This window comes from Triturus cristatus, chromosome 11 (genome assembly GCF_964204655.1).
Source record: "Triturus cristatus chromosome 11, aTriCri1.1, whole genome shotgun sequence".
In the NCBI taxonomy this organism is placed as follows: Eukaryota; Metazoa; Chordata; class Amphibia; order Caudata; family Salamandridae; genus Triturus; species Triturus cristatus.
Window position 1 is genome coordinate 225,832,788 of NC_140594.1, and position 15,842 is coordinate 225,848,629.

The window sequence follows — 15,842 nt, forward strand, 5'->3', positions numbered from 1 at the left end:
TACAAGTCCCAAAGGGTTTCACTAGTTTAGTATTTTTTTTTTTAAATGTTGGAGTTCTAAGATCATTTCACAATATCAGTCACTTTCGAATCGGTTTTTATTGATAAAGCATTTATTTGTACTGGCGTGCTTCACCAAATTGTTTTCCAGCGCTTAGCATTATTGCTAATATGAGTTATGTGAAGTTATGTTAACTGTTCTCATAGAGCGCATGGCTGCCCCAGCAAAGGGGCGTCCCAGCGCTAAGACTAACAGGAGCATACAGGGAAGAGAGATATACTATAGGTTGGAGAAATGCCACGTCTTGATAATTTTCCTGAAAGTCCAATGATCTTGCGTGCCGCGAGCAGCAAGCGGGATAGAATTCCAAAGGGCGGGTGCCATAGCCTTAAACGAGTGCCCCCCAGCTCTTGTCCTGCGCACTCTTGGGACACAAGCCAGATGCAGGTCCGTAGAGCGCAGGGCTTGAGCCGCAACATACAGCCAGTACAATTTGTTCAGAATTTGCGGGCCTGTGCCATGCAGGATCTTATGTGTAAGACATAACGTCTTAAAGTAGATTCTATGTTCTATCGGCAACGAGTGGAGTCGGTGGTGAAGTTCAGAGGTATGGCAGCACTTAGGTAATGCAAAAAGCGTCCAGGCCACCGCATTCTGGGCCCGTTGAAGTCTTTTGGTCACAGCTTTATTTACGCTGAGTAGTAGCCTGTTGCAATAATCTAAGCGAGACTGCACGGTAGATTGGATGATCATATGTCAGGTGGGTGCGTCAAAGAGTCCCAAAATAGGTTTCAGCCCGGGTAGGAGGCCGAAACAGTTGCCAGCCACTGACTTGGCATGGCCTTCAACTGAGAGGGCATTGTCCACCAAAACTCCTAGATTCTTAACCACGGTTTTTGGTTGGGGGGAGATCCCAGGGCCGAGGGCCACAATTGGTTACCCCATAGGTGGGTATCTCTGCCCACCAAAAGCACCTCGGACTTGGTGGAGTTTAATTGCAGGCAGTTATCCGCCATCCAATCAGAAATGACCATAAGATCGTCTTCAAATTTCGCCTGGTCTTGCTTGGAGTTATTGGAGAGTGTTAACACCAATTGGGTATTATCGGCATATGATACTATGGCAATATTCTGAGCTTTTGCCAGAAGGGCCATAGGTCGAACATAAATATTAAATAAAGTGGGACTGAGAGTGGATCCCAGTGGCACACCACAGCCAAGAGGATACACACTAGATGTGAAAGGTGGGGCAGAGACCTGGAAGGACCTATCAGCCAGGAAGGATGCATACCATGCCAGGGCTTTACCCATGACCCCGATCTCCTCTAACAGATGTAGCAGGATCCTGGGGGAGACCGTGTCAAAGGCCGCACTCAGGTCCAGCAAGCTCAATGCCAAGGTTCTTCCTTCATCCAGAGCAGACCGTAACTGCTCTGTAACTGCAAGTAATGCAGATTCAGTGCTATGTCTAGGCCGGAAACCATTTTGTGACCTATCTAAGACCGAGTTTACTTCCAAATACTGTCTCAAAATAGTGTTGATATGGGACTCCATGATTTTAGCAAGATATGGAAGCATGGATATTGGGCGCAAATTCTCTGATAAAGACACATCCAGCGTTGTTTTTTTTAGCAGAGGGATATCTTTGGCATGTTTCCATGACTTAGGGATTACCGCTGCTGACAGGGACCTGTTGATCAGCTCTCGACCCGGCAACAGAAGGCACTCGCGGAATTTCCAGAAGAGGTCTGGTTTAAGAGGGTCATCAGGGGAGCCTGATTTTTCCTTGGCCGACAGAGCCTCCATGTCTTTTGGGGACATGGGCAGAAGGTCCTGGAGGAGATGAGGCGTACCAACCCAGGAGGAGTTATCCCGAAGCTCGGGAACAACCTTCCCTGGACAAAATGTGTTATAAATGCGTTCCACCTTGCCGATAAAAAATTTAGCCAATGTCTCGCATTGAAAGTTATAAGATATGGTGCTATTGGCAGCAGGCGGAGGTTTTACCATTTCTTTCATAAGAACAAAAATGGTTTTAGTGGGGTTGCTACTCGTGGTGATCATATTGGCATAGAACATTGCCATGGTCTTCCGGACCAGTTTATGGTATACTTTGACTATGTTCCTGTATATAGTTTTTGCTGTGGGATCGTATGAGCTTCTCCAGGCCCATTCTAGGAGTTTACATTTTTTCTTTTCTGCAGTCAAAGGCGCATCATACCATACATGGGTTAGAGTATGTTTGGCAGTGGTCATTTTTGCTGAAATGCAGCAATCTAATGCTTTATTAACCCATCCCCTTAAGGCATCGTCAGCTGCTTCTAAATCTATAGTCCATTCTGGGCGGTGCAAATTTAAGGGGGCTATGCAGGTGGCCGGGTCTAACTTATGCCACAGACGCTTCATTATGGATGGACAGGGGATTTGCAGGGAAGGACCATCTATACAGAGCTGCAGTGAGATGAGAGAATGATCTTTCCAGAACATAGGGAGGGGGGATTGGCCTCCATCATCTGTAGATTTGAAAGTACTGGGTCAAGAAGGTGACCTGCTACATGTGTTTGTCCCACCACCAGCCACCTTAGCTGGCAGGCAGCCATATCACCCAGGAAGTTGTTAATCTCCTGGGACTCCTGGCTTTCCAGGTGTAGATTAAGGTCCTGAATGATGCTAAAATTAGCTGTTTCTAGTATTAGTGTGGATGTAGTATTCGCTAAGGCTTCTTGAAAGCCTTTCGAAGGACCCGGTGGGTGATTAATAAGCAACCCAGAGAAAGTGAAGTTGTTGGTCAGTGCAATTTTAAAAAGAGCACTTTCGCAGTCGGGGATATTCGGCAGAGTGAGGTTGCATGAGTACATTGATTTAAATATAATAGCTAGCCTTCCATCCCCTCCCGACTGTTCTATTCTTGGAGCACATAGTGTAGCCTACCGGTAGGGCCAAAGCCGGATTGGCCACCGAATCCGTGATAAGCCACGTTTCTGTGAGAAATAGCATATCCGGTGTGGTGTCTTGAAAGAGGTCTAACACCTCTGCATGATATTTGACAAAAGACTTAAATGCAGGCTACATATGGTGTAATTTTTTTGCCCCGAAGCCAGAATCAGCAGCCTAGGGCACGTACCCACCCCAAACCCACATGCGTTGCACTGCAGGGAGAGGAAATCAGGGCGCCACTTATGTTGTCCACAGCGGGTTTTAGATTGTAGCGCAAGCAGAAATTCCCGTGAATAAGCTAGTCTGCGAAACGGACCGGGGGTCCTTGCATCTGGCGACGGCCAGGTGCAGACGGGCTTGCCTTGGGGCGCGCATTCGGCGCGCCTGCTGCACGTGTCCACTGCGCGTCGGCGCCATCCCTGGTTTAAGTACAGGCAGGGAGGTGCACAGGAAAGAAACTAGACTGTCTCCTTCCTAAGATGGCGACTGCAAATGGCCACTCGGAAGTGATTGAACAAAGATGTAGTCCTCCCTCCACTCAATCAGCAAAAATGCTCCGGTGGACCGGGAGGGCAACAGGAAAGCGAAGACTACAAGGTGATGTTATCCACGCAACTACTAAGGTACTGTTTCCAGCCTGATACAGCAAGTTATGACAAAAATGAAAACCCTACACAATAACAGATATTTAAAACAGCACACGTATTGATATGAAAACAATAGGGACAAGGATCTAAAATAATACTTGTCTGTGCCTATTAGTTGTAACTGTACAGTCAATTCATTTGATAGTAAAAACGTGTGAGAAGTAGTCTGCATTCGTTTCAGAATCTTCCTAAAAAGTGTCACAGAGTGCCATACACTCCACGTTTCTGTTTGTATAATCAATTGTAGACAACATGCTTATACATTGTATCGTGGGCGATTAGCCAGTACAGGGCCAGTGAGCATAAATACGTTTTTGAAAGGAAGATCTTGATTATATGTTCTCCTGTTTTGTCAATTACTTGATTTGCACGTACACTTAGATCAATACCCCATGTTTCTTCCATCAAGATCTGTTACTCTTGGTCATTGCCATCACGGAAAATTATTGCATTGAAAAATCATGAAACAGTTTTTGCTATTCGACATAGTTAAGCTAAGCCTTGAATTACCATTTCAAGGCAAACACAAGGAGATGATGGCTAGAGCGCTGAAACTTTTCAGACACTCACCCCAAGTCACAGATCTGGGTTGAATCCATTATCTTTCTTTATCTCTCTTTGCCATCCCAGTTCAGACCCAGCCATATGCAAATCAGTCTTGACCCTGTTCCTCATGGGAACAGTCCAGCCCGAATAGCCAAGCCAAGTATTCCCTGGACCAGAAACAAGCATCCTGGGACCGGTTTCGGGGTAACACACCTCATCAGCCAGGCTAGCTTGAATCCAGTAGCAAATTGAGCGAGGGACCCACATCTGGGCATACCCTGCCAACTTGTGTTTGCATTACTATTCCAAAGTCATACGTAACGTTTTTCACCTTTTCCTTATCTTCTTACCCAAAATTAAACTGTATTGGCCTGTCTCATGGAGGGACAATCCTCCCTCGGTAAATATCAGTCAAACACAACCATGAGTCAGTACTGAATTTAAAAGGTATGCAGTCTGTCTTCTGCCAATTCATTTTAGTACACCTACCTTACTTAGCCTGATACCTGACTGAGTCCTGTTCTGGACTTTGAGTTGTATACCCTGCTAAATACTATGTGCTTTTGCAACAACATTTCTTCTAACTTTGTTCCGAACGTCATGTAAATACTCTTTCTGAATTATGTTTACTGTACTGGCTGTCTGTCTTCCTGGACAGAATCTCTGTGCCTGAATTTTAGCTATAATTTGTATTTACAGCTGGCTTCTTCTGTCTATCTGGGTACGTCCTCGTTCTTCAATGGTTCTACAGATATCGTATCTAATGTTCCCTATCGCTTGTTTGATTTCGGAGTATGTAACCTCTATTTGTCATCTGATTTACCTCCCTCCACCCCCTGGAGTTTAGTTTTGCTCTTGCTCCTAGCCAGAGCACAGAGTTCCAAAGTTTTCTTTCTCTCATAATGTATTGTGACACGGCTATAACTGTGTCCCATGTGGTCTCTGAGTAGGTTTTTTGTTGTTGTAGCTTTTGCCCCGCCCATTCTCCCCTGCTTCACCTCCCCTCCCCTCCCCCCCCCCACACTCCCTCCCGGAGAAGATTTTAAAATGTAGGGGTCTCTAGATGTAATGTTATTGCAAGGTGGATTTTTATCTTGAAAGAAAGTGTTTGCGGTTGTTCAAAATTGTTGGGTTAGTTGGTATAGTTTGTGTCTAATCTGAGTGAGGGCACCAGCACATCTGAAACAAGGGCAAGCCCTGTGTTTTGTGCCATTTTCTGCTTTTCTGCATTGGTTAACAGTGTTTTGGTTGCTCTATAGCTGAGAGTAGGCCTCTAATCAATGCTTTTTAGGTCTTGCCTGAGCCGGCGCATGCGCTGCTCTGGCGAGATAGTGAGTGGGCTTTTAAAAGTCCTTCCACAGCTTTGTGTGGCATACAGTGTGCGGTTATGTGCACAGGCACAAGCAGAGGCGCCAACTGGCTTTCCTCTCGCTCGCCCAAACGCACGCGCCTCGCTTCAATGCCCCTCCCCACCACAGAGCGCGTCTTGCAGCTTGTTTTTCCTTAAGCGAGGCGCGCGCCTTTCTCGTCACCCTGACCCCACCGCCCTTCGAGTCGAGTAGAAGTACCTCAGGGTTAACCTCGGGTCTGTGGCGGCATAAATCAGCTTCACGAGAGCCTGTCGGCGGCCGCGCTGCAGAAGCAGCAGCTATGGAGGGAAAATCCTTCAAATGGTGACGGAAGCGCAAATATCCCTCAGTAGCGTCTTCCCTCAGCGAAGCTCTCTCCCCTCCTCTTCCGGAACCAAATCTATCTCTGTGGGTCGCAACCAAGTGCAAAGAATACTCCTGCCGGGCCCTTGAGAACATTTCGACGGCACCATATAAGTAAAACCGTTTAAAACACGTGTTAAAACAACACACTCAGAACTTACTCGTTCTTGCTGATTTTATATCTTTTCACGATGTTCGGCCGGGGTCGCAGTTTGTGACATGCCGACAAAATGTGCTGCTCTTCCTACATATCTCTTGCCTATGAATCCTTGCATTCACCGAAGACACCTTTTCTACTGCGTTGTCTCATGCTGCTGAGCTCTTGCACGGTCTTTTCATTCACCCCTCCCCCCTCACTTCTCTTCCCACTTTCCTCTCCTTCCCGATGTCTCCCTCCTTGTCTCTGGCTCCTGCCATGTCTGCTTTTGACCCTCTGTGTCTGTCCCAGAAGTATTTCCATTGAGTCTGTGGCCAAGAATGCTGATTCCTCCCAAACACCCCAACCCTTTCCTCTCGCTCGCTCTGTACCGCTACCCCAGCTCTTTTATCCACTGTGCTCTATTCCTCACCAACTCTCTACCGCCCTCCGTTCCCACTCCTCACACATTCCTTCTTCCCTGTCCCATCCATCTCTAACCATTCATCTCTCCCTGCCTCTCTCGCACACTTCTCTCTAAACTCTCCTTTGCCCTGTGTCTCACGCACATACACTGCTGCTGTATCACACTCTCTCCTGTCATGCATTATCCCCGGCCCTTTACAGCAATTCCCTCTCTATTTTTTGTATTCCCTTTTCCATTAGCGTTATATATTTTCTTCCATCTCATTCCTCTCTTTCTTATTTTCTGAATATCTTCCACCTCCCCCCCCCCCCCCCATAATATAACCTATTTCCCATTTTAAGGTCCTCCACAGCCACGAGGTCATACGAATGGCAAGAGCACTTTGCAAATATATGCCTGCAAGCATAGCTTCATCCACGTCTCTTTCTCCTGACTTTTTTCCTTTCCACGCCTCTGCTTTTCTTCCCTTCCTTTCTTCGTCTCTCCCTGTTCTTTGTTTCCCCTCCACGCTTGTTTGCCCTGCCTCTTGTCTTTTCTGCCCCTCTTCCCATGTCTTCTCTTTTCTGAGCGTCTGTGCCTGTCGCCTCTCTTCCACCTCAGACCACATTTCACAGGCCAGAGCGGAGCCTGCTTTCTATCTGTCTGTTTTCCCTACACTTTAAGACCTTTTTTTGCTCACTTTTCTCAGGATATGAGAAAATGTTTAGAAAATTAAGCCTGCTTGCCAGGAGCTGACACATGTTTTTATTAAAGGCACCCTGTGTTAAATCTGACTCCACAAAATAACCCGCCCGCTTGCCCCTCCTGCTGTAGCTGCTGCTCTGAAGAGATTTCCAGTTGGTTTGGCTGGGTTCGTCTTTACCACTGAAGTGCTTCCTAAATTCTCGCTATGTGCAAATATGTATTTTTCTGTTTACACAGCAAAACCGCTGGTTGCAACTGGATTTGTGCAGCCACCCATTCCCAGGGTCCAGAGATGTCATTTGTGGTTTTTGACATCCGGGAGGAGGACGGGTTTATTGGTGCAAAGAAGGGTACTTGGACAAACTATGCCAAAAGAGTGGGGGCATGGGCAGTTTTTACCCCGCCACATACAAAGTATGCCCTATTCCCCCCACCTCAGCAGTAACATGGACACTTGCATGTAACTTTAAGGATATTGTCCCGTCTGCGCCTCTTTGCCGGGGGAGTGGATTCTCTGTGGCATTTTGAAGAGCTAGAAAAGGATCTGCGTCGAGGCACAGACTAGCCTGCCCGAAAACTGTAAGCACTAGTGCGCTCACCGTGCTTTCTTTAGCTAGTGCCAAAATGTCCAATCTCTGTACCTTAAACCCAGGCCCTGAGCAGCAGGCATGCTTACCAATACCTCATTCGTCTTTGAATGCCAGCCCCAAAAATTAAAGTCCCCCCCTGGAGTCCGATGGGATTCCTACTTGACTTTCTCTGTCCAGACCCAAATGGAATATTTTACATTTGTGTTTTTAGGGACCTATAAAACTTAAAAGTGGCATCTTTTGAATGCATTCTTGTTATACCTTCCTGTTTTCCACCCCCATCTGCCCTCCTGTTATCCATCTCCACCCACCTTTGCGTTTCCCACCCCACCCGATTGCCAAAGCAAAACGTTCGCCCATAGGTGAGAGCGATTGGCTTAGCCAATGCTTGTTTGTAGTGGAAAGGCTTTGACAAATTGCACCAAAGCTCTACAAAGCTACCACTTTGCCACACTGCAAACCATTGAGGGGTTTTGACCAGATTCTAATTTGCACATTCAAGATTAGCTTCATAGTAGCCATGACCCAAATAAATTCGGGGTTTGCATCATTATAATGTTTCAATTCATACGTTTTTTTAATTAAAAAATAATTCTTTACTATCCAAAATTCTTCTGTTGTCGCCATAAGAAATATATCTTTTTTAAATGCAAGCCGTTGCTTTCACAAACAAAGCATTTTTTTAAAACATAAACCCATTATTTTTTAAGCATAATGGTCTAGATCACAGACACAACCCAACAAGCATTGTCATAGCCAATAGGTCTCGCCTTTGGGCCCTTATAAGTGTTTAGCCATGCAACAGTTGATGTTGTTGCAGCAAGGATATTGTGCTGCATAACTAAATACCTATAAGGTCCCAAAAGCAAGACCTATTGGCTATGCCAATGCTTGTTTTTAGTAAGGATTGTGCCGAGGCTTAGAGCACTCATAATGTAGGTGAATTGATGGGTGGTATTGGCACACTTCTATAAAGGTTTTATTTTATAAAAACTTCCTCTTGACACGTGAGAATAATCTAAAATACAGATGACATGTAGTGGCAGTCATCCTTTCAGATCCAGCGTTAAATAGGTAGTATAACTTCTTAAGGTGTTCAATACTTATCGATACGTGATATATTAGTCTGGTGGAATTATAAACGTAAAATGAGAATATTATTTTTTGTCACTTAATTAAATTAAAGAAAGTTAAAGATCCCTGTGAAGACGTTTTATCTTGTATATTAAACTGAGGATGTACTGTAAGTAGATGTGTGCTGTTTCGTTTATGTATTGCATTTGCTTTCTTCCTTAGAAATTCCTTTGTTTCATGTGCTGAATGCGCGAATTACTTTCGGAAATGTAAATACTTGCAGTACAGCCGAAGAGACCTCTCCAACGGCTTCACCCGTGGCTTCTTCAGGAGAAGAAAAGGGTGAGCCAATAAATAGAAACGTCAGCTATGTCTCAGTTGCATGAAGTCGCTTTGGGAATTACTGTCGAATAGCACAGCAAAGTACCTTGATGCCTGCCGTCTTGCGCCTCCATACACTGGTTTTTCTCAGTCTTCATGTTCTTTAGCTTTTGATCTAGCGTTATTCTTATGTCTCATGTGGGCCAGTTTTACAGTCATTGAGTGTTTTTATCTCCGGCTCCTCTGCTGGGATCTTCTCCCAAGCCAGCTTGCTCCATGTTGTGACCTTGAGTGCCAGGATTGAGGATCAGCTGAATAACGTTTGTCTTTCTGCCTCTTCTTTTGGATGCCGTATGTAAATTACATTTATAAATAAGGGACTCCGATGCAGTAGTGCTCTCCCTTGAGGTTCCTGTGCTGCGCCTTTTGTTTTCTGGCCCGTTGCTGGTATACCAAGAGTGAATAATCCTCTATTTTTCGCTCTTGGTATACTAAGCAGCAGCCTGGGGCAGCCAGGGATACTGTCTGATGCTGGTGTCGGCGCACCAAGGCCCCTGCGCCTGTCTTCAGAGGTGACCCAGGGCTGTCCTCGGGCACCGGCCCACCTCTGTGCTTCCCATTCCGTGGCGCCCTTAAGTGTGGCACCTAACAGTAGCCATGGTGGGCGCACAGGTTTATGCTCTGCAGTGCCCGTGGCTACATGTCAATCAGCCAGTCACCCCACCCTTTCCCAACTCCTAAAGGAGTTGGGAAAGGGTGCATTAAAGGAACAAAGACTAAAACCTCAAAGCTGCGACTACACGGATTCGAGTTTTCAGGTTCAACAGCAGGAGGTAGAAAAAAGCAGCAGGAGTCCAAACAGGATCCACACAGGCAGCAAGGTAAGTACACATGTTTTTTTAATTCTGTGTGCCCTTCAGAGTGTGTGTATGTATGTATGATCATGTCTGTATGTGTGTGTGTGTCAGTGAAGGAGTGAGTCAAAGTGAGTGATGCGTGATAAAAACAGAGTACAAGTGAGAGTGAGAAAGAATGACAGTGTAACTGTGCGTGAGACAGTCAAGGCTGAGTGAGAATGATTGGGTTTGAGTGGGATTGAATCAGAATAAGTGAGAATGATTGGGTTTGAGTGAGATTGAATCAGAATAAGTGAGACTAAGTGAGTATGAATTAGTCACATTGAGAATGAGTGAATCGGAATGAGTGAACCAGGGAGAATGAGTGATTAAGGGGGCGAATTAGTGAGACTACGTAAGAAAGAGAGTCTGAGTAGGAATGAGTGAGTCTGAGTGAATGAGTGAGACCGAGTGAAAATGAGTGTCACAGTGAAATAGAGTGAGACTGAGTGAGACTGAGTGACATTGAGGAAATCGGAAGGAGTGAGATTGAGTGGGTTTGAGTTGAGAGTAAGTGAGAATGAGTGAGTCGGAGTGAGAATGACTCGGTCTAAGTAAAGTTGAGTGCAGGTGCGAATGAGATCAAGTTAATGAGACTAAGTGAGAGATTAAGACTGAATGCCAGCGAATGTGAGCGAACCCTCTGAATTAGTCTGGCTCGCTCACTGAAATTTGATGAAGGATAACGCGCCACCACTGCTCCAGTGTGCTGTTTGAAATTGAGTCCTTGTGATTGGTTGAGAGAGATGTGCAGGAGGTATGTTGGAGGAAGGAAGTTTAACTCAGCCTCTGATGCTTTAGTTCATGTACAAGCGTCAATCGTTATAGTACTTTAGATTTCTCTGCCATTATTGCACAGTAATGTATAGTTATAAACCTCACATAGAGGGTGGAGAGCTCAAAGCATGATTTTCTTTGAAAGACTGTGAACACCCACAAACCTGTGAGTTTGAGGATGTTCACAAACTCAGATCCAACCCTTACACTTCCTGGAAGTGGTTGCTGTTTAAACCAAAAAAGAGCTCAAATATCTCTCCTTCCTTTTTGGGAAAGGGAATGGGTACCTCCAGATTTGGAGGGGACGTAGAGGAAGTCGGCTCTTTACAGGAAAAATGTTTTTCCTGTGGAAGGAAAACGGGCTGCAATTCCCAAGGCCTTGATTGAAAACTAAGTACAATTCACCGTTGGGGAAATGGAAGTCCTGGAACCAGGTCACATTTACGTTCCTAGTAGAATGCCTGGAAACATGCTCTTGGTGCACCGTTTCAGGAGTACTACTGGGTATTTTCTGAATTGCCAAAAATAGTATATCTGTACATGTTCATAGGAGTACTACTGTGTGTGCGCGCAGGGGTTTTCATTGTTTGTTTTTTGTGAATCGGCCCAATAGTCTTTACAGAACTCTTTTGAACCAGCCAGTGCATTGCCATATAAATCAAAATAAGTAAAAAATAAAATATTTCTAAGGACACACCCTTTTCTCCTGCATGCCGAACACTGAAAAGTAACGACTAAGTTGAAACAACAAACCAAAATCAAGTCACTTTTTTAACATCATAAATAGGAAATGTTTATTTTCCACCCTCCATATACTTAACGATTAAGTGTCCTGTGTCGGGAGTGACACTCAAACAGTTCCATCTTTTGAACCAAAATAATTTTGTATTTTAAGTCTTTTTTTTATCATATGCGTACACTTAAAAGTCCACAAGCTCAGAACTGACTGAAGGTGTCAAACATTATATGTACCCTAACAAAGCTAAACAAAAGCATTTACATTTGTTTCTCTGTGTGTTGATTGTGACTTCGAGGGCCTCTACTAACTACGCCATTTTCAGTAATGTATTTGCTCATTATACTTTTATGTCAAGCAGGATGACCTTTTCTGGTCCTAGACCTCGGTAGTGCTGCGCATGTACGTTGGCCGACGCAGCCCTGTCCACTCGTTTAAACCGCCGCACCGCGGCGGAATTAGCGCCGCGGTTAAGCGGTTATATCTGCTGGAGCTCAGAGCGATTCGCCTGGCCTTGCAGGCTTTTCTTCCACGAATACAGCAGTCTGCAGTTCTAATACGTACAGACAATACGACGGCCATGCATTATATAAACAAGGAAGGCGGCACCAGATCTCGTCTGTTGTCAGAAGAAGCCCAGACAATCTGGGAATAGACAATCCAGCACAAGATATCACTCCAGGCGGAACACCTTCCAGGTGTTCTCAACAAGGTAGCGGACACGCTAAGCAGACTGAAGGCATGAGCCACAAATGGGAACTGGACCACTCCATTCTACAGAAGGATTTTTGCAGGTGGGGCAAGCCTTCCATAGATCTCTTCGCCACGCCGTAGAACAAGAAATGCCAATTTTACACAAGCAGGCTTCACCATCCGGGATCGTTGGGGAATGTGCTTTTGATGGCCTGGTCAGGCGCATTTGTTTACGCTTTTCCCCCCCATTCCTCTGATCCCCTGACTTCTCAGGAAGCTCAAAGCGGAACCCTGCAAGATGATTCTGATAGCTCCTGCGTGGCCCCAACAGTTTTGGTTCATAGAACTGCACCTTATCTCCCTGGACCTCCCACTTCCATTGTAGCCGATTCCTTCCCTGCTGACGATGTCCCAGGGCCAAGTCTGGCATCCGGATCCGCCGTCTCTGCAGCTCTAGGCATGGCTCCTGAGCAGCGAGATTTTCTTGGTTTGACCCTCTCAACAGAATGTACAAAGGTTCTCTCTCAGGCTAGAGCACCAAATACCAACAAGACATACAGGTTGAAGTGGAAGCGTTTTTGCATTTGGCGCCAGCAACAAGGTGTCCATCCTTTTAAGTCTGAACTGCATGAAGTTCTTCCATATATTCTTTTATTGGCAAAATCAGGACTGACTCACTCTTCCATTAAGGTGCATCTTGCAGCCATCTCTCGCTTCAGATGCACGTCTTCAGGGCCGTCACTCTGGTCGGCAAGGATAACTAAACAGTTTCTCAAGGGCCTTTTCAGAGCGTTTCCTCCAGTCTAGCCTCCTCCTCCTCTTTGGCATCTTAACTTGGTTCTCGCCCAACTCATGAAGCCTCCCTTCGAACCTATTCATCGGGCAGATTTGAAATACCTCTCTTGGAAGGTAGCTCTTCTTCTAACCTTGACTTCGGCTAGACGAATGGGTGAATTACAGGCTCTCATCATTCAGGAACCTTTTCTCCAGTTCAAAAAAGGGATGGTGATACTGCGTACCAACCCTAGGTTCATACCGAAGGTGCCCTCAGACTTTCATTTGAATGAACCGGTTATTCTTAAAACATTTTTTCCTCAACCGGCTACTCCGGCGAAAAAGGCACTTCATTCTCTCGACATTCAGAGGTGCTTAAAATTCTATCTCCAAAGTACTAAGGACTTCAGAAAGTCTCCTCAACTATTTGTGTCCTTCAGTGACCCTCGTAAGGGTTTTCCCCTTTCCAGGCAGGTGATTGCTCGTTGGATTACCAGCGATATACAGTATTGTCACAGAGCAGCGGGAAAGCCCCTGGAAGGGCGGATCCGTGCTCATTCCACGAGCACGATCTCTTCTTTGACAGCCCTCTTTGCCGGAGTTCTTATCCGGGAGATCTACAGGGCGGCAACCTGGAGCAGTACACATACGTTTACAAGCCATTACTGCCTGGATTCTGCAACACAGAGTGACACAGCAGTCGGCCAGGCAGTCCTGAGGAACCTCTTTCAGTAGTGGTGAGCTTTCCCTTTCATCCCTCCTTCCATATTACTGTTTTTTCAGCTCTTGCACATTTTTGACCCATATGTACTTGTATTTCCTAAGGTATTCTAAGTGTTTTATTGACTGTTGCTATTGTAATTATGGTGCATATGCTATTGCTTTGTTCTTGGTTTTTATAAGGGTCACAATTCCAAAAATGTGCTGACAACTGCTAGCTACTCTGATACAAGCATGGGAATCTATGAAAGTTCCAATCCTGGAATACGAAAACAAGTTACTTACCTGTAACTTTGGTTCTCCAGTATTGGAAACTTTAATAGATTCCCATGCTACCCAGCTCAGCTCAGCTCAGCCTCTACCATCTTCAGTGGTTGGTTACACAACGGCTACGAAAATCTGAGGCGCTGGGCTTCTCTCAGGAAGGTTCTATGGGGTGAGGCTGATCTGATTGGTTGTTAATTTTTTTTGGTCTCTTTTACAAAAAGAGGTGGATATGTTACAAAACTAGAATGGGCCTAGGCCTAGTTTCTGTTTTGGCAATGGTTTCTATTGCTATTTTATGTATACCGGGTACTCCCATTCTGACAACGGGGAATGATACAAGCATGGGAATCTCTGACAGTTTCCAATACTGGAGAACCAAAGTGACAGGTAAGTAACTTGTTTTCTTCTTGTCATACAGTGTTCCCCTAGACACATAAACTAGTGTTCCCCTGAGGCCCATATGCCTGTGCTTTTTTGAGACACATCACCAGTAATCAACTGAGGTGCGTCACTCACTTGTGCTCTTCTACTTCACATCACCTTGTGCTCTCCTTTTGCGCGTCGCCTAGAACCATCCTGCTGTACATCACTACAATACCGCACACATTGCCAGGTACCCCTGATGTACATTATCCTTTACTCTGCTTATGTACACAACATGTCTCATGCTCTGTAGTTTTATGTTTATTGGTCTTTATTTATGGATGCCCATTTGTTTGTTGGTCGGTGTTCAGATCACCCTGTCTACTAGATTTTGGAAAAAGCGCAAGAAATGTGGAAATGTTCAATTGCATCGGAAATAAGTGACAGCACACCATGATCCAAGTTATAGACCATTTAAAAGCAGACCGTATAAGCAGACTACGAAGCATACCCCATGAATGGATGTTGAAACGAGAAATGGCAGACCATATTTTCAAAATGTGGAAAACCAGATGTAGATTTTTTGCAGTGCAAGAAAATGCCAAATGCTGAACCTTCATATCCAGCCAATACCATGCCCAGTTGCAACGGAATGCTCTAACCATAAGTTGGTACTGGAAATGTGCATATTTATTTCCTTTGACACCTCCAATTCTAACAGTAATAAACAAATGTAAAACATTGAGTGGAACACTTATTAGCACTGAGGCCCAATTTGGTTCTCCTATGTCATGGAGCTTTCTGACCAACACAACATCATACTTTCAGTACACAAGGATCTAGTGACAAAACAAAGAGCAGATATTTTTATAAATAGTCTCATACACTGTATGAGTGAGCTTGGCTCATGAAGTCAAGAATTTCAAGTCATGGTGTCCTTTCATTCATGGTGTCTTTCTCGAGGTAGCCTCCCCTTGCAACCCAGCTCTCTGCCTACACTGCTGAGCTCTGGCAGATGTTACCACCCACTTAAACCGGAACCCTTCTGCAAGCAGCTTGTGTCTCCACTGCTTGCAAGAGCTGCTGCTGGCTCTGCTCGGGAGGAAGCCAGACTGCCGCTTCTAAAGACGTGACAACAGGAAAAGGAAAGGCCTTTCCCCCCAGCTGTGGCCGCTGGTGCCGACAATGCTGCCTCTTTCCCTGATAGAGCCCGCCCTCTGTGGGGAGTGTTAGGGCGCTGCTGCCCACTTCCCATGCACGCAGCTACAACCCCAGGCAGAGGTTATGTGTGTTGCGGCAGCGGGAGTGCCGGTAAATGATGTATGGCTGAGAGGGGAGGATCCTTTCACATTAGGAACAATAGCACTCCTTTATGTATGGCAGGCCGATCACCCATTGAAACCAAATTGCAAAAAGTTGTGCCAAAACAATGGCTAAAACATGGCCGCAGCGTAAGTAAACAGTAGTTGCCCAGTGCTCACGGGGTGGGCTAAACTGCGAAAAGGGCATGACGTATGCATGCCCTTGACAAATGGGGATACTG

The 15,842-nt window shown here is 45.5% G+C and overlaps 1 protein-coding gene across 2 annotated transcripts in view; it reads left to right on the forward strand.

Moving 5' to 3' along the window:
* Positions 1–15,842, forward strand: part of ANKRD13A (ankyrin repeat domain 13A) — a 350,794-nt gene that overhangs the window by 249,636 nt on the left and 85,316 nt on the right. For both annotated transcript variants that reach the window (XM_085636228.1, XM_085636229.1), the window contains one exon: positions 8,975–9,094. In XM_085636228.1, coding sequence (XP_085492354.1) covers positions 8,975–9,094 — 120 coding nt within the window. The remainder of the gene's footprint in view (positions 1–8,974; positions 9,095–15,842) is intronic.